The sequence below is a fragment of the Phocoena phocoena genome, chromosome 1 (genome assembly GCF_963924675.1).
Source record: "Phocoena phocoena chromosome 1, mPhoPho1.1, whole genome shotgun sequence".
Taxonomy (NCBI): Eukaryota; Metazoa; Chordata; class Mammalia; order Artiodactyla; family Phocoenidae; genus Phocoena; species Phocoena phocoena.
The window spans coordinates 95,394,931-95,414,801 of record NC_089219.1 but is presented as its reverse complement, the minus strand read 5'-3'; the positions used below and the strand labels follow the sequence as shown (position 1 = coordinate 95,414,801).

Here is a 19,871-nt window from a genome sequence, read left to right as displayed (position 1 = left end):
AGATCCCCGGGCGCCTGGAGCTGGGTGAGCTCCGCCAACCTGAGGGCTCGTGGTAGGCGGGGGCCCTGGGATCCCCTTGGCTGCCACCGCCCCTCTCCTCTCCCCTCCCCTCCCCTTCCCCGCCCGGGCCGCCGACCCCAGGCCAGGGCGGCGCGCGCTCTCCCACCCGCGCCTCTGGGGATTCGCAGACGGCAGCGAGACTGGCCGGCGCGCTGGGCATGCTCAGTCGCCCGGCGCCGGGCTCGCGAGTAGGAAGCCTGTGCTCGGTCGCCGCCGCCGAGCCGGCCGGGGCGCACGAAGAGCGCGCGGGACTCGCTTGCAGCGGCGGTCGGGCGGCGGTGGACCCGGGCCGAGACCGGAACCAAGCCCCGCGCGGGGCACCCCGTCCGCCTGCCGCGGCTCCTGCTCTCTTGCACAGTCGTACACTTGCAGGAAACGGGCCGACCGCGGCTGGCGTCGGGGAGGCGGAGGAACCGCGGCGGCCGCCGCTGCATCCTCGCCGCCTGCCCCGGCCCGGCAGCGTCCCGGAGCCGTCGGGCATGGAGCCGTGGAAGCAGTGCGCGCTGTGGCTCATCCACTGCAAGGTGCTGCCCGCCAACCACCGGGTGACCTGGGACTCGGCGCAGGTGTTCGACCTGGCTCAGACCCTCCGCGATGGAGTCCTGCTCTGCCAGCTGCTCAACAACCTCCGGGCGCACTCCATCAACCTGAAGGAGATCAACCTGAGGCCGCAGATGTCCCAGGTAAGGAGGCCGGCGCGGGCGCCTCCGCCTCCAGCCGGCAAATCGCATTAATCAGCCGGGTAATTTCTTTGTGTAAATGCAAACATCTAGGTGCGTTCGGTTTCCCCTGCCTCGCAGCCTTCTGCTTTGCGGGCCACTTTGGCTTCTTGTACCTTGGCTTGAGATGGTTTAGCTCTTTAGCTGAAGGCTAGGGCCCTGCGTCCTGAGACGGTATGAGGATTTAGTAAGGGCTCTCTGTGAGGCGGGAACAAGCTGTCTTAGGGTGCCCTGCACCTACCTGTGTATGTGTGTGTGTGTGCGCGCGCGCGCGTGTGTGTGGCGGGAGGCAACGAAAGGAATTTGATCCAGCTCTTTTATAGTAACGATGGAGAGGCATGAAAGGAGCTGATGGGGGTAATTTTGCCTTTAGTCTGTTCTTTTGCTTTGCGTTTCGTCCCCATGTTTTCTTGAAAGCGGAACCATGACATAAAGAGGACTCTAGGAAGTGGAGGGCGTTCCGGTACCGTTATCTGTACGGGAATGACACTGGCCAAAGGGCGGAAAAGGGATCACAACAAGGCGGCTGCCCCGAAAGCCCCCTGAGCTTGTGGCCAGCTGGCAAGCTACATGGTTGGGTTTATAGCTAGGCTTAAGCCATGTGAGAAGGAGCAAGTCTAGTCTCTCCCAGCAGCGACAGGAAACGAGAAGTTTCGCTCCAGATTCCTCTTTCCTTCATTTGGTGGTTGCTCAGGTGGTGTGGTGCACTCTTGGCTCCTGTGGCTGGAGCCTTTCCTGGAGGTGCCTCTTTGAGGGGTTAAAAAAATGCAACTCCGGAAGGCTGTGTGCACCCTAGAGTAAACTCAGAAGTCTCAACTCAGTGGAATGGTAGTTTGTTGGTCCCGTCAGAAAGTTTGCATGCAGAAAGCTGTTAAACACAAGTCAATACATCTGTTTTCTCTTTCAGAATGTAAAAAACCACTTTCAACTTACAAGGGAGAGGAAACAGTCCCTTCCATGACACACTTTACCACTAATCCTGAATGATACAGAGCCTCAGCTATTTAGCAACCAGAACAGTGCCTTTTACAGCGGAACTGACTTTATATAACGAATAACTATGTTTCTAAACTTAGGGCACACACATTCCTCTCTTCTTGATGTCAGCGTTTCATCAGGGCCTCTCTGCACCTCAAATTCTGCATCCCTTGCCTGTCTACCTTCAACCTGCTGGTTAGTGGTCCCCAAGAAAGAACAGGCTTGTAAGTGGTGAGAGCCATATGGTTTTAGAAGTGAGATAATTTATTTCGTACTCTTCCATGAGCCTGGGTGGTGACTGCTAACTCTACGGACCACTTAAGTGTTGTCCCAATTCAGGATATCCTGCCCAAGGGTTTAACAGACATTTCCATTAAGCTGGGAGTTCTGTAGGAAGCTGCAGGTGATTATCCAGTCTGCAGATTCCCATTTTCCACCTGGCCTATGGCCTCAGGATGCCTTGGCCCACCAGCAGGGAGTACAGTACTGTGCTCATGTCCTGAAACTTCAGTTGCCCGGAACCCCTAGGGGCTGTTCAGTAAGTTGTTCTCAATAATGAAGTATTCTGGACAGCTGAGGATCTTCCTATTTCAAGCTTCTAACCTTTACTTGAATTGTAACAATGGATGAAATTTTTTTCAAATTTTTTTTGCTCTTTCTTCCCCTTGTGGAATATAGTAGATGTAATTTAATCTTTCTGTTGACAAAGGATTGTCATTATAAGCATCATTAATGAAAATTGAGCACATATGCTGCTCTAAGAACTCTGTTCCCTACTGGGAGTACCACAATGAACACCTCAGGATCCTTGCCCTAAAGGAATTATTACACTGTTCTATCATATAAGCCACCAGGTTATAATGAACTAAACAGCTGAATGACCTTCCTTAGGCTGTTGTGCTTTTGGGCTCTTAACCCTAAGCATTCTGGTTCCAAATTCAATGCAGTAATTTTCTGTGAGTGCGGGCTTCTCCCACAAGTGAACCGTGGAAAGTTAGTACCTGAATACGGTGATGTCTCTTTTTGTTGCCTTCTTGATTCTTGGCCACATTGCAGAGAGATAAGGTTTCTGAACAGCTGAGTGCTGGACAGGTGAGCTTGTATTATAGAGGTTGTCCTCAAATCCTTAAATGAGATTTAGTGCATGTTTTCATTAAATACTTCATTGATGTATTTAACATGCCTACAGTGACCAGCAGATACTATGCACTTAATAGGTGTTCACTATTAGCAAAATTACTTAAAACTTTTTTTTTCTGCTATTGTCACATTAAGAGTAATAGGTTATAATCAAAATTTTAAAACGGTTGCAAGGTCTACAAGTTCCTTTGGGCTGACATCTCTATTTCTGCCTCTAACTACTCATATCTTTCTTGGTGAAGGTTCTGGCTGCTTCTGGTTATAAGGCTTCTGTGCCATGAGCTCTATCCATACTATATAGTGAATAACCTAATAACCCAGTGAAACCCTGACATACGCCCCAGCAGACTTTACTCTTCTGAATTTAGAGCTGTCATTACTAGTATTTGTGGCTTTTGCCATGTCTAAGACTCATTCTGTCCATCCAGCTTAGGTTCTGTTGAAGACATTAACTTGAAGTAAACGATTTCCTTTTAGCGCCTGATCTTCTGAGCCAGGAAAAAACTGGAGACTCTCAGTTCAGAGTTTTGTGGTATTTGAGACTGTTATGAACAGATGTTGACACAAAAAATTTTAGCGTATAGATGTCTTATTGTTTTTAAGTTTTCAGAAAGAGGCTATGAATAGCCTCTTTTAATAAGAGTGTGTACCTCCAATGAGTGGGATTTATTCTACTCTGTTAGCCTTCTGCCTTGTTTGTGTTAAAAAATAATAACCCTGCAAATAATTAAACAATTTTAGGTTTGAATCTTGGAGTCTTAAGTTAATCAATTGTCCTCCAAAATAAAATTATAAATGGGACCCCGATTCTCTTACTTAGTAATTGTTCTTTTTGGCTGTGGACATCAGCCTTTTTTTGGGTCTTGCTATGTTGGTAAGAGGACAATCTTCTTTAGTTCAAAATAGGTCCTTTTTTTGTAACCCTGATTTAGATTTGTTTTTATTAGTTAAGGTGGTAAACATTAATCACATTTAGTTACACATTTAACATATTCCTTTTATTATAAAGAAAAAAATTAAATAAAACCCAGATGATCCATGAAAATCCACACAATCCATGAAATCTGGTCTCTGTATATACTAGACAGATTTATTTTTCATCTAAAACAGTGTTCTAGCTAGGATACCAAGCACATACATGACATTGGAAGAGAAGAGCCTTCTTGTGCTAGTTGTACTGGGGGTGCAACGTGGAAGACTGTGGGTTGTGGGCTTGATGTCACTTTTGGTGGTTAAGAAGTTCTCCATAAGTGCCTATAATTAACCATGGATGTATCATCAATGAAATTATCTTAATCTTACTATTTTGTAATTTTAAATTTTGCTTTATATTATGTCATAGGATGGGAATAACACATTTGATAAATTTACTGACCACTATGTACCGTGTAGGTAAACTTCGAATTTTCTTAAAATGACTTATTCAGGTTTCAGGGGTTCCTTGAACAAATGTTTGTTCCTACTATGTGCCAGGCACTGTTGTAGGCGCTGGCATGGAGCAGTAAACAAACTCAATGGAGTCCCTGCCCTAAAAGGACTTATATTTTAGTGGGGGACAATAAATAAATAAATGGCTGTAGAATGTGATGTGCTGTGAAGAGAGATGGACCTGGGTGAGGGACTAGAGGGAAATGTGATTTGATTTTATGGAAGGTAGTCAAGAAAGGCTTCTCTCAGGAGATGCCAATTGAGCAGGACCTGAAGGGAGTGAGAGAAAGCAGGAATGTGGATGTCTGGGAGAAGAAAATTCCTGGCAGAGGGAACACCAAGGTCTTGAGGTAATTAAATGGTGGGTAAACTGAAGGAACAGCCAGAGGCCAGTGGGCTGGAGGACAGTGAGTGTGGGAAGGGGTCGTAGGGATGAGGTGAGAGGGAAAATGGGGGCCAGATTTTTAGGACTTGTGGGCCATTGTAAGGACGTTCACCCTGGGTGAAATAGGAATCACGTGGCTTGACTTACCTTTTCAACAGGGTCACTCTGGCTGCTATGTTGAGAATAGACCACAGAGCAGCCAGGATGGAAGAGTCAGGCTAAGGCCATCATTCGGGCAAGTGGTGGTGGCGGCTCTGACCAGAGTGATAGCAGGGCAGGTGGTGAGAAGGAATCCAACCCTAGGTATATTTTGAAGATAAAGCCAGCCAGGGTTTATTGATGGAATCAGATGAGCGGTATGAGAAGAAGAGAGGGGCCAGGAATAAATCCAGGGTTTCTGGCCTGAGGAATTGAACTGATGGAGTTGCCATTTACTGAGATGGAGAAGATGGGAGGAAGAAGAGCTTTGGGGGTTGGGGGTAGGGAGAGGGGGAGGACAGTCTGGAGCTAGTTATGTCTGAAATGCCCAGCAGGCGTCTAGATGCTGAGCAGGCAGCTGGAGAAATTGGAGATGGGAGAGGAAAGGTTTGCAGTCATCAGGGTATAGGTGGTATTTAAAATCTCAGCACTGGATGATATCACCTAGGGAAGAAGTGTAGGAAGAAAAGATCAGACGCGTGAGCCATGGGGCCTGCCCATGTGTCAAGGGTAGAGAGATGGGAACCTGTAAGGAGTTGGGAGGGAATGGCCACGGGGAAGGAGAGAAGTCAACAGAGTATGGTTCTAGCAAACCAGGTGAATAAAGTGTTTCTAGAAGGAGTGATTAGGCACGTCAAATGCTGCTCTTCAAGTGGAAAAAGGATTGAAGATAGAATATTGTATTAAGCAATATGAAGTTCTTTGGTGACCTTGGCAAAAACAGATTTGGTGTGTGATGGGCAAACCCTCCACTGGAGAAGTGGGGCGAATGGGAGAGGATCTAGACCATGAATATAGACATGTGTTAGGCGGTGATTTTGCTGTGGAGAGAGCAGATAAATGGGGTAGTGGCTAGTAGGGGAAAAGAGATCAAGAGGGTTTTCTTATCATACAGAATTTTTATTTAATACCGATTATTAGAACTCTTTAGACAAATTTTGTCATATGGCACATTTGTATATGTGTGGGAAAAATATGTGTGTATATAAGAAAATATAAATCAAATATATTTAATGGGTATTTTCCGCGGAGCACCATGTGTTGGTGATGCAGCACTTCTAAAAGAATTCATCACTTTTGTTCCCAGGATTTCCTTCCAAGCTCCTAACACACAGTTGCTGTTACTACTTCTTAAAGTTAAAGAGAGCTTTATTTCTGCTATACATAACTGTACATTATTTTAAAACTATTATTATATGAGTTTTAGCATTAAGGTGTGCTTCCCAAATGCGTGTCTGCATCCTCCCCCCTCCCCCCACCCCCGCCCCAGGTACTGCTGTGTGAAGATTACTGGGTTATACAGAAGAGAGAAAAAAGGCTGTCATTGTCCAAAAAGAGTGGTGTGCCAGTTATATTTTTAGCCAGTCAGTTCCGAAAATAATGTCATTATTTAACCTTTCTTCTCAGGAGTCAGTAACCTTTTTGCCATTTGTTGGATTATTCTCTTGGCCAGCGTAAGTTTAAACTTGACACCGATCAAGATCTTTTCATGTGAAGTAGCTCAGGCGTCTTAAGCACTTGTTCTGTCTGCATACTTGATGGCTTAACCTGGGCTCTCCAGGAACCAGAGCCTGGGGTAAAGGATTGAAGTGCTGAAACTTTACTGGTGAGGTGCAGTCCCATGGTTGTCAGAGTGAACAAAATGAGCAAGTGCCGTTTTTTTAAGATGGGGAAAATTATATCGTGTTTGTAATGCAGATAGGATTGATCCAGTCTAGATCACCACTGATTTCCTAACTTTCAAATACAACATACTCTTTTTAGATTGTTTTTCTTAAACTCACAGCGGCAATTTACATTATTGACTTTTCCTTTCCTCCTGAAACTCTTAACTGTCATCACACTATACTCTCCTGGTTCTCTCGTACCTTTTAAATATTTATTTATTTGGTTGCGTGGGGTCTTAGTTGCAGCACGTGGGATCTTCGTTGTGGCATGCGGGCTCAGTAGTAGCGGCACACTGGCTTAGTTGTCCTGCGGCCTGTGGGGTCTTAATTCCCCAACCAGGGATCGACCCCGCATCCCCCTGCATTGGAAGGCGGATTCTTAACCACTGGACCACCAGGAAGTCCCTCTTGTACCTTTTGTATTCCTTCTCAGCTTCCTTTGCTGGCTTCTCTTTAAACATACTTTAAGAATTTTAGAGTTTTCTCCTTCGTTGCCTTTTTTCGTATCCTCTTCCCTGTATCATCTCATGACACTGTGGCGTTACCTCCTTTTCATACCCTGATGGACCGCATGTTCATGGTGACAGCCTATATCTGCCTGTTTTATGCCCCCACCTCTGTGGTTACAGTTACTGCTTGGATGGAGGGATGAGAATCACGTGATCAGAGTTCACTGTGGAAAGTTCAGCGACAGCAGAGTGAAGGATGAATTGGATGGGGTGGAGCTGGGCATGAGAAAGACTCCTGCTGAAGCTCAGTTAGGGGAGGAGGAGGCCAGTGGATGCGAGGCCAGAGAAGGGGTGGGAGTGGAAGCATAGGAAGGAATGAGAAAGATGAGAGAGAATGAAGAGTTGTAATGCACCAGACTTTGGGACCTCTTAGGTGCAGTACTAGTGGAAAGTATCTAGGATGAGCCTCAGGTTTCAGGCTTGGGTGACTAGGGGAATAGAGAGGAGGTGCAGATGTCAAAGGGAAAGGGGCACAATCAGTTTTGGATGTTGAGTTTGAAGTTGTTACTAGTTACCTTCCGTATTCTGTTTCAGGCATCCTACTCTCTTACTAATCCTTCCTTTCTGGATTATTCTACTAATACCTAAAATTCAACAATCTTTTGAACTGTTGGTCCCACCACCTCTTCACTGCCTTCGTGTCTTCATTTCCCTCCTACTCAGCTTAAATACCACGGTCATTATAGTTACTCCCTTAGCTGGTGATACTCATTTGGGTAAAATATAACCCTGGTTAAATCCAGCTCTCTACTTACTCCCTTAGCTTCTCTTGGCGGGTGATACTCATTTGGGTAAAATATAACCCTGGTTAAATCCAGCTCTCTACTTACTCCCTTAGCTTCTCTTGGCTGGTGATACTCATTTGGGTACAATATAACCCTGGTTAAATCCAGCTCTCTACTTACTCCCTTAGCTTCTCTTGGCTGGTGATACTCATTTGGGTACAATATAACCCTGGTTAAATCCAGCTCTCTACTTACTCCCTTAGCTTCTCTTGGCGGGTGATACTCATTTGGGTACAATATAACCCTGGTTAAATCCAGCTCTCTACTTACTCCCTTAGCTTCTCTTGGCGGGTGATACTCATTTGGGTACAATATAACCCTGGTTAAATCCAGCTCTCTACTTACTCCCTTAGCTTCTCTTGGCTGGTGATACTCATTTGGGTACAATATAACCCTGGTTAAATCCAGCTCTCTACTTACTCCCTTAGCTTCTCTTGGCGGGTGATACTCATTTGGGTACAATATAACCCTGGTTAAATCCAGCTCTCTACTTACTCCCTTAGCTTCTCTTGGCGGGTGATACTCATTTGGGTACAATATAACCCTGGTTAAATCCAGCTCTCTACTTACTCCCTTAGCTTCTCTTGGCGGGTGATACTCATTTGGGTACAATATAACCCTGGTTAAATCCAGCTCTCTACTTACTCCCTTAGCTTCTCTTGGTTGGTGATACTCATTTGGGTACAATATAACCCTGGTTAAATCCAGCTCTCTACTTACTCCCTTAGCTTCTCTTGGCTGGTGATACTCATTTGGGTACAATATAACCCTGGTTAAATCCAGCTCTCTACTTACTCCCTTAGCTTCTCTTGGCTGGTGATACTCATTTGGGTACAATATAACCCTGGTTAAATCCAGCTCTCTACTTACTCCCTTAGCTTCTCTTGGCTGGTGATACTCATTTGGGTACAATATAACCCTGGTTAAATCCAGCTCTCTACTTACTCCCTTAGCTTCTCTTGGCTGGTGATACTCATTTGGGTACAATATAACCCTGGTTAAATCCAGCTCTCTACTTACTCCCTTAGCTTCTCTTGGCTGGTGATACTCATTTGGGTACAATATAACCCTGGTTAAATCCAGCTCTCTACTTACTCCCTTAGCTTCTCTTGGCTGGTGATACTCATTTGGGTACAATATAACCCTGGTTAAATCCAGCTCTCTACTTACTCCCTTAGCTTCTCTTGGCTGGTGATACTCATTTGGGTACAATATAACCCTGGTTAAATCCAGCTCTCTACTTACTCCCTTAGCTTCTCTTGGCTGGTGATACTCATTTGGGTACAATATAACCCTGGTTAAATCCAGCTCTCTACTTACTCCCTTAGCTTCTCTTGGCTGGTGATACTCATTTGGGTACAATATAACCCTGGTTAAATCCAGCTCTCTACTTACTCCCTTAGCTTCTCTTGGCTGGTGATACTCATTTGGGTACAATATAACCCTGGTTAAATCCAGCTCTCTACTTACTCCCTTAGCTTCTCTTGGCTGGTGACACTCATTTGGGTACAATATAACCCTGGTTAAATCCAGCTCTCTACTTACTCCCTTAGCTTCTCTTGGCGGGTGATACTCATTTGGGTACAATATAACCCTGGTTAAATCCAGCTCTCTACTTACTCCCTTAGCTTCTCTTGGCTGGTGATACTCATTTGGGTACAATATAACCCTGGTTAAATCCAGCTCTCTACTTACTCCCTTAGCTTCTCTTGGCGGGTGATACTCATTTGGGTACAATATAACCCTGGTTAAATCCAGCTCTCTACTTACTCCCTTAGCTTCTCTTGGCGGGTGATACTCATTTGGGTACAATATAACCCTGGTTAAATCCAGCTCTCTACTTACTCCCTTAGCTTCTCTTGGCTGGTGATACTCATTTGGGTACAATATAACCCTGGTTAAATCCAGCTCTCTACTTACTCCCTTAGCTTCTCTTGGCGGGTGATACTCATTTGGGTACAATATAACCCTGGTTAAATCCAGCTCTCTACTTACTCCCTTAGCTTCTCTTGGCTGGTGACACTCATTTGGGTACAATATAACCCTGGTTAAATCCAGCTCTCTACTTACTCCCTTAGCTTCTCTTGGCGGGTGATACTCATTTGGGTACAATATAACCCTGGTTAAATCCAGCTCTCTACTTACTCCCTTAGCTTCTCTTGGCGGGTGATACTCATTTGGGTACAATATAACCCTGGTTAAATCCAGCTCTCTACTTACTCCCTTAGCTTCTCTTGGCTGGTGATACTCATTTGGGTACAATATAACCCTGGTTAAATCCAGCTCTCTACTTACTCCCTTAGCTTCTCTTGGCTGGTGATACTCATTTGGGTACAATATAACCCTGGTTAAATCCAGCTCTCTACTTACTCCCTTAGCTTCTCTTGGCGGGTGATACTCATTTGGGTACAATATAACCCTGGTTAAATCCAGCTCTCTACTTACTCCCTTAGCTTCTCTTGGCGGGTGATACTCATTTGGGTACAATATAACCCTGGTTAAATCCAGCTCTCTACTTACTCCCTTAGCTTCTCTTGGCTGGTGATACTCATTTGGGTACAATATAACCCTGGTTAAATCCAGCTCTCTACTTACTCCCTTAGCTTCTCTTGGCTGGTGATACTCATTTGGGTACAATATAACCCTGGTTAAATCCAGCTCTCTACTTACTCCCTTAGCTTCTCTTGGCGGGTGATACTCATTTGGGTACAATATAACCCTGGTTAAATCCAGCTCTCTACTTACTCCCTTAGCTTCTCTTGGCTGGTGATACTCATTTGGGTACAATATAACCCTGGTTAAATCCAGCTCTCTACTTACTCCCTTAGCTTCTCTTGGCGGGTGATACTCATTTGGGTACAATATAACCCTGGTTAAATCCAGCTCTCTACTTACTCCCTTAGCTTCTCTTGGCGGGTGATACTCATTTGGGTACAATATAACCCTGGTTAAATCCAGCTCTCTACTTACTCCCTTAGCTTCTCTTGGCGGGTGATACTCATTTGGGTACAATATAACCCTGGTTAAATCCAGCTCTCTACTTACTCCCTTAGCTTCTCTTGGCGGGTGATACTCATTTGGGTACAATATAACCCTGGTTAAATCCAGCTCTCTACTTACTCCCTTAGCTTCTCTTGGCGGGTGATACTCATTTGGGTACAATATAACCCTGGTTAAATCCAGCTCTCTACTTACTCCCTTAGCTTCTCTTGGTTGGTGATACTCATTTGGGTACAATATAACCCTGGTTAAATCCAGCTCTCTACTTACTCCCTTAGCTTCTCTTGGCTGGTGATACTCATTTGGGTACAATATAACCCTGGTTAAATCCAGCTCTCTACTTACTCCCTTAGCTTCTCTTGGCTGGTGATACTCATTTGGGTACAATATAACCCTGGTTAAATCCAGCTCTCTACTTACTCCCTTAGCTTCTCTTGGCTGGTGATACTCATTTGGGTACAATATAACCCTGGTTAAATCCAGCTCTCTACTTACTCCCTTAGCTTCTCTTGGCTGGTGATACTCATTTGGGTACAATATAACCCTGGTTAAATCCAGCTCTCTACTTACTCCCTTAGCTTCTCTTGGCTGGTGATACTCATTTGGGTACAATATAACCCTGGTTAAATCCAGCTCTCCACTTACTCCCTGCCTGCAATTCAGCTGCTGAATCTGACGGGTGGAGGAAAACCGGTACCACCTGAGTGCTCTCACTTTAAATTCAGGATCCCTGACCTCAGGTGGGCGCCTCAGGCAACCCAGCCATCTGAGTACATGTCTCTAGACCAGACATTCTTAAAGTGTGATCTGGGGGCCTCTGATAGTCCCTAAAATGCTTTTAGGGGTTCCCTAAGGTCGCACATTCTTTTAATAATATTATTACGACACTGTTTGCCTTGTCTCACTCTTCCTTTCCCATGAGTGTATAGTGTTTTCCCAAAGCTACATGCTGCTGACCTGTGATTGTGTGTTTGTGTACGTTTTAAAGATTTCTCACTTTAGAATTCTAGTATGTTTGGTGTTGATAGATATAACCCCTATAAATAAAAACTGCTGAGGATTGAAAACTGCCCTAGACCGTTCAATTTCTGACTCTCCCAGATGCCTGTCTGGTACCTTTTCTTCTTGAACCTGCATCTTCATTCTCCCTCTCAACTGGTGATCTTGCTTCCTATTCCACCGAGAAAACAGACACAGTCAGAGGAGAGCTTCCTCAGGCGCCCACCTTCCCGCATCTTGCCCGTAGACGATGCTTTCTGTCCTCTTCTGTGGGTGAATTATCAATGCTCCTAGCAAAGGCCAGTTCCTCCTTCACTCTATCTCTGTGCTTTCCTACATCTTGCGTTCTGTCCTAGATCTTTTTGTTTGCATGCACGGGATACATTTTCAAGGTAGAGTCACAAAGGCTTGCTGATGAGCGTTGGGTATGATGGAGAGTGACTAAGGACTCCTAAAGTTTGACCTGAACTACTGGGGCAGGTCAGCATAACCTTCTTATAACTGTTCCCATGGACCATGGGATAAAATCCAAGCTCCTTGGTAAGCATTGCAGGGACCCGTGGGCTGGTCCTGCTTCATGTCTCAAAGCTCTTTCAACTGTGTGCTCCTGACATTTCCGTGGCTTCTCAAACGAACTATGCTGCTATTGCGTTTGCCTATTTCTCTACTTGAAGGGTCCTTTCTCATTAGTCTGAAGGAAGACTTGGTTCAAGGGCCCTTTGCAGTGAGGGCCGCCTAACTCCTTCCACAGGTGTGGATGATCACTTACTACTTTGTGCCACGCTGTATAGTGTATGTGGGTGGAGGGCAGCATTCCGTACACTGTTTTGCAATCTTTTTCTTATCTCTCTCCCTTCCAGGCTGTGACCTGCTTGAGGCTATCATAGGCTTTTTCATTTATATACATCTCTAGAATCTGACCCAGGGACTCATACGAAACATGCATACATAAGTAGGCATTAATGATACTTACTGAAAATGGTAACTCTTAGTTTACTACCTTGTCAAACACACCTATATAAAATTTAATAAGATGTGCCAAGCACTATGTCATAAAAAACCCAAAACATCTGTTCTTTAAGTGGCATTACTAATAATAGCAGATAACATTACTCTGCTACTTACCACCTGAGTGACTTCCAGAAAGTGCCTGAGCCCGTCTGTTCTTCAGCTTCTTTATATCTCAAAAGCAGGCGGGCGTGATAAAAGAACCTACCTCCTGGAGTGGCTGTGAGGACTAAATGAACTAATTATCCCTATACTTGGCACATAACAAATGCTCAATAAATGTTTACTACTTTTACTACAATTATTACTACTGTTTCAGCAGAAACACTCCAGGCAGTGTGTTAACACCTTCCTTGCATTATGTCATCCAGTCATCACAACACCATGAGACGGGCACTGATATTCATCCCCGCGATACTCTCCAAGGCTAAGAGGAGTTAGTAACTTGTACTAACAAGTAGTGGTAGAGGCAAGATGAGAATTAAAACATTTATAGTGAACTGAGTTCCCATCCACAAGGCTGTTGGCATATCTGAGTGTGAGGACTTTTTCTTTTTTTTTCACTCTCTTTTGCTCTCGTGGCATTCCTGTGGAGGAATGCTGTTATTGGTTTTGTGGCTGTTGATTATAGCACCTCCACACTGAGCTGGATATTGAGTAATAATTTTGGTTTAGGGTATTGAATGTATCAACTGGATGGTCTTATATGTATTTATCACACGAATCAGTATGAAATGGGAGATAGGCTTTTGACAGGTATACAGTGGGGAAAGGAAAAAAGCAGATAGAAAAACTAAGGAAAGTTAACGAAAGGAAAGGAGAAAATGAGTGTATGCCGGTCCCTTTCGGCCTTTTAACACTGTGCCTCGTGACAGCTGGTCTTGAGCACATAGTGTAATGCCCTACTCTTGAGCAGGGTCAGGACTGCTTACATTTCCCTGGGCAACAGGAACCCCATTGTTTTAAATGGCATGTTTTCAAGTGATTGTCTTTTTTTTTTCTTTTATGTATTATAATCACTCTTCTTGTAAATTCACAGGCATCTATTGTTAGCTGTTAATTGGAATGCTATATCCCACTCTTTTTTCCCCTGTTAACACAGACCCTGAATGATATTAAGGACAGTCACAAATTCACATTCTGCCTTTCCCCGTCTCAAGCATTTACAGGACAGAACCATGAAAAGTGAAGGAAGCAGCTACTTCTGAATTTCATGGAAAACTATTTTAGAATTGTATTTTATGCTGCTATCTGAATGTGCTTTCAAAATATGTGTTGCAAGTTGTGTAGTCAGCTTTTGAGTGGTTTGCTTAACAGGAAGCCAGCAGCATATGCTGCTCACAGGGGAGTGCCCTAAAGGGTCAATTAATATGGAATATTTAATGAAACACTTGATACTCACCTTCCTGATTTTCAAAGTGCTTGTCTTAAAATAGGTCTGGAACAGCTGGCCTGAATAAACAAGCATCGTGCCTCTGTGCCCACTAAGTCAGGAGCCTTTTCCTGGGGGTGTGGTTTAATGAAAAGACTTCAGGCCACGAGTCAGGAGACCCAGGTTCTAGTCCCAGCTCTGTCTCTGACACGTGACCTTAGCAAATACCTGTTTCTCTTTGTCTCCACCTTCCATACTTACAGCAATGATAGAAAATACTTACATATTCGGCAGTGGGCTAAAAAGCAGCTAAATTATTTACACATATTTAGATCTCACTTAGGAGGTATTACCTTTTTTTTTTTAACATCTTTATTGGAGTATAATTACTTTACAATGTTGTGTTAGTTTCTGCTGTATACCAAAGTGAATCAGCTCTATGTATACATATATTCCCATACCCCTCCCTCTTGCGTCTCCCTCCCACCCTCCCTATACCACCCCTCTAGGTGGTCACAGAGCACCTGAGCTGACCTCCCTGTGCTATGCAGCTTCTTCCCACTAGCTATCCATTTTACATTTGGTGGTGTATATGTGTCCGTGCCACTCTCTCACTTCGTCCCAGTTTACCCTTCCCCCGCTAGGAGGCATCGCCTTTCATGAGGAGAGCTTTGGGACAAGCCAGAAATGTTTAAATCCCAGCTCTGGTACTTAACTTTCCCAAGGTCATAGAATTGTTAGTTTCCTTGCTGAGTCTCAGTTTCCTCCTATAATAGGCAAGAAATTGTAAAATCTACTTTGCAGGATGTGGTGAGAATTCAATAATATATGTAAAATGCCTGGGCATAGTAGGTATTCGGCAAGATTTTATTTCCTTCCTTCTCCCCCCACCTCCTTGATCCTCATAAGAGGCAGGAAGAACAAGGTCTTATCTCTGCTCTACAGAGAAGGAAGCTGAGATGCGCACTGGCTAAAGGACTTTTCTCAAGGTCACGGATAGGAAGTGGTAAAGACAGGACTTGAGTCCAATTGTCCTAATTCTAAATTCAGTGAAGTTTCCCATTCCTGCTACCAAGCTCAGCTGATAGATGGTGAATCGCATAAGCAAATGACTGGGAACATGCTTGGAGAAAGCAAGGCCTGTTCTGCAAATGTAAAATGACATTATTATTTTGCACTGAAGTTTGCTGTATTTAAAATAGAAACATCTAAAATAATGAAACCAGATTTCAGTTATTTTAGAGTCTGATTAGTTTGTGGATTATTGGATTTTTGGTAGTTTCAAAGCTCTTCTGCTTTCTGCTTGGTTCTGTTTTCATGGAAATTTGTGCATATGGTTGATTGATTAATCAAATTATCCATTTGTCTGCTAAATATTGGGCTTTGTAGTAGATGCTGAGGATTCAAAGGTGAATAAAACTCAACCCTGACCCTGTGTTGCTTATAGGCTACACAGCACGGATTTTACCTCAGACATGCCCTTATAAAACGCGGGGATGGGAAGGGAGACTTGAGTTAGAGTGATGGGCATGGCAAACGTTTGGTAGGTGGGTGATGCTTTTTTGGATGCATTGTTAATTTGCTGATGTTCAGGGCATGACGTTAACATCACAGAATGGATTATGTGTGTGCCTGGCCCATGGTATAGCTCTCCTTTCCATAGACCTCTGTCTAGTACCTCCTCTTGCGTGCGAGGCACTGAAAGCAGAAAGATACATTACACGGAGTTTCTGCTTTTGAGGGGCTGGGAGAAAGCAGATCTGACCCTGGAGTGAGGCTTTTGCAAGAATGAGAAAGGAAGTCACTGGATGCTGCAAGGCCCGTGCAAAAGTGCACGCAGCTGGGTGAGAGAGATGAGACCCGGAAGAGGACAGACGTGAGTGGTTACTAGAGAGGAAGAAGGTTTGTGAAAGAAAACTAGGTGGGGAGAGTGTGTGTGAGACGGAGGATGTACAAAGACATTCAGACGTCGGTGATGTCCCCAAAGAAGGCAGTTATTCTGAGCACTGATAACGTTAGTACTGCAGTAGGGCTGTACCGTTGGCATTTGGCCATGAAGATGTTCAATTACATCAGCCTGGTGTGTGGCCTGGAGCATCAGAGGATGGCCTATTCTCTTGAATATCTTAAAAGCTGAGGGAGCAGAGACTACAGAGTCAGACTGCTTAGTGGGCACGTAAAGTAAAGCACGGAGAGCTGGAGGCCTGCTCGCTCTGCCTCTAACCTCCTGGCTTGCCACCTCTGCCTCCCACCTGTCAGAACCTTTCCTTATCCTCCCTGTGCCCTTCTGTTGATTGACATCTCCTCCTTCCCTGGTCCTTTTGTCCTTGGCTGTATACTCCAAAGTCCTGTCTGGATCTGTGTGGTCAGCTATTCCACTTTCGTCCCCAATCCCCTTCACCTTCTGTGACCTCAGATGGGCCAGCCTGGAGCACCCTTCTCCACAGTCTTTCCTGTTCTCGCGTGTGAGCTGAAGAGAGCTGTGAACATCAGCACACCAGCCTGTTTTTACTGTCCAGCTTCACTGTAGCCTCATGCTGTTTTTCTCACCTCTTTGCCATGCCTCATGTCTTTTTGGCTTCCTCTCATTCCCTCACTCAGATGCCAGCCCTCTAAAGCCACACTGCCCCTGACTCTCCCCCAGTCCCTGCGAGTTCACCTGGTTCTCATTATTACCACCCAGCCCTCCTGAGTTTGGACTCGGCCTCAGTCTATCTCATCCACTACCCATGATGGTGACCATTATTACTGTCATGAGAGGGAACGACTGTTACAAACTTTACAAGTTACATTTGTACATTTTTTGACCTTCTGACTACCAAGGGGTCTTGAAGGGAATATTTAATCAATGAAAATCCCAGAGGCAACCAGGTGTTATGAAAACACCGATTCTGAGAAGTTCAACTCTGTGCACTAGCAGTACTTCTTTTGGTTTGTGGTCTGCAGAGCCCAGGGGTGTGATTTAGTGAACATCCACTGAACAAACCAGAAGCTCTCAAGCCATTTTTATCAGTTCCCAGCAGGTCTGAGGCTGCATGTGCCCCCTGGCAACCAGCTCATAGTGTCTGCTTATTTTAGTAAGCCTTTTCTTTTATGGTAATGTTATCATTCAATTAGTGCAACATTCACTTAATTGTATATGTGGGGCCTGACAACAAAGGAACGTGGATCTAGAATAATCCATCACTTATTGATACTCCAAAGTGTAGATTCAGCAGAAGATTATTAAATTCCCTGGCATTTGACCTGCAAATATGAGAAAGTATTTGTTGGCTAGAGAAATTTAGTTAACTTAGTTCATAGGCAGCCACACAAGAAATGCTTGACTTCAGATTATTTATGATGACAGAGTACTTGGCAATAGAGTCTTTCATTTGCCCATAAACTGTACTTGGAGATTCAGTAGAATACCGCTATTCATCCGCAGTGAGGGGGAAGCAAGAACTGAGATTTCTGGAGCTCAGAATGAGCGCCAACATGAAAAGATTTGGGTGCTTCCAGAGACACTGTTTAAGGAAAGAATGTGACATAATTGCTGTTTATCAGTTCCATCCCAGTAGATTCTAAAACATGAAGCTGGATTCTTGAGCGTTATTTATGCAGCAGCCCTGATAGTTAAACCTTACTGAGTTTTCAGTCTTTTCAAATATATAGTTATATTTAATGACCTTAGTTAAGAGAAAAGTCATAAAATTTGGTAAAGGGTTTAATTTTTTCCCTTCAATGTTTAATACATGATTCACCAGTTTTAATAATACATATAAATTAATTTCTTACCTGGCTAGCACTAAGCTTTTTGGCATCCTTGCCCATTTGATAACTACCTAAAGCCCTCCTGGGTTTTATATAAAATAAGCTAAGTAAAAAAGTGCTTAGAAAAATAGCACTTATTATTTAGAAAAAAAAAAATAAAGCCCTTCTCTACAAAGAAGAGATAAAATGAATGTTTTAAACTTCATGTAAATGCAATAAGCTAAGCTTAATTTATGTAACCATTAGAGTTCCTAGATTCTCACTTCAAGGCTGAGGACTTTTAATTTACTCCCTGTTCTACTACACAGCACTGTGGGCCTTGGATACATCAACCTGGCTTTGACTCCTAGCTCTGCCACTGACAGTCTTGGACAACTCTGATCTTGGGTTTCCACATTTATTAAATGAGATAATACCTATTTGCAGTGTTATACAGATTAAATTAATTGAAGTAATGTATATTTTGTCACTTGGAAGGTACTCATAAATGTAGGTTCCATTCCTTTTCATTAAGCCTGTTTTTTGTTTGTTTGTTTTTTTAAGTTGAAGGAGATTACAGGTTACAAGTTAAAATGAGAAAGAGGGAGAGCTGAAAGTTAGGTTGGCAATAGTAAAAACTATAAATCCTGGACTCAAGAACTCAAAAACCATGTTAATCTCGGACTGCGGAGAACACAGCCAAACTAATTCACGTACTGCACAAGGCTCTGGAGAAGGAGAGTTTTGTTTGAATCGACCATTATAGTAACTAATTTTATTGCTCAAAGAGTTATACAATTATGGAGCTGGAAAAGGCCTCAGAGAATTCTAGCTCAGCTCCTTCATTTTAAAAATGAGCAGTCTAAGGTTCCTAATATATGCAGTGATTTGCCCAAGGTTACTTGGTTTTCTGAATCATAGCACATTATTTTTCTCATAACAGAATGCTAATAATGACCCAGCCCTCAAGAGACGTTTAAATCGTGTTGTTCCTTAAAAAAAACCAAACAAACAAATTTAAAGAACTCTTTAAGAAAGATTGGAAAGTGCTTGAGTTCAGAATTTCTCATGTGAAATGCTTGTTATAAAGACCTTATTCTCTCCCATCCATCTATCTACCCATCCATCCATTGGCTATAATAGTAAAGGGGAATCACTGAGAATGGGGAATATAAGATCTCAGACTTTGGAGCTCAGAATGCCCTGGGAGAATTGACACAGCATTGAGAAATGATTAAATTGTGAAATCGAAGATCTGTTGCTTAACAGAGTAAATTCTCAGCTGTCCAGAAACTTAGCCATCCAGAATCACTCAGTTCCTAAGAGAGCTTGATATTTTGCCATTTCAAAACCAGATGACACAAATGTGTCCCACACTCCCAAGAATATGGTTGTTCATTAATGGCGACACCAAGACATGTTATTTCTCCTAGAGTTGCATGAAATTTGGGACCATTTGTTCAACTTTATGTTCCTAGCTCATACCTGGCACAGAGTGAGTGCTCCTATGAATGGCTGTTGAGTGACTATTTAATGAATCCCTAACATTAGCCTTAATATTGTTTGGACAAGAATGCCAGATATTATTGTGTGCTTCATTTTAATCAAAGGATGCAGAAAATATAATTCTGCCAGTCGTGTTGCAGTGGAAGGCAGTGTGTTATATTGAAAAAATGTGGACTTTAGCCTCGGACTGGCCTGCGTTCAAATCATACCCCACTGGCTGAGTGATTGTGGGCAAATCCCTTCATCTGCCACCATCTTAGTTTTCTTGCTTGTGAAATAGAATTCTTCCTAATCTTCACAGAGTGGTGGGAAGAGCAAGTGAACTCTGATGGCAAAATATCTAGCACAGGACTAGGACACAGTAGGCACTTAGTTATAATGGGAG

At 43.8% G+C, this 19,871-nt stretch overlaps 1 protein-coding gene across 1 annotated transcript in view; it reads left to right on the top strand.

Moving 5' to 3' along the window:
* Positions 1-539: 539 nt before the first annotated feature.
* Positions 540-19,871, top strand: part of VAV3 (vav guanine nucleotide exchange factor 3) — a 398,335-nt gene continuing 379,003 nt past the window's right edge. The window contains exon 1 of the mRNA XM_065890862.1: positions 540-743. Within this exon, the coding sequence (XP_065746934.1) occupies positions 540-743 (204 nt within the window). The remainder of the gene's footprint in view (positions 744-19,871) is intronic.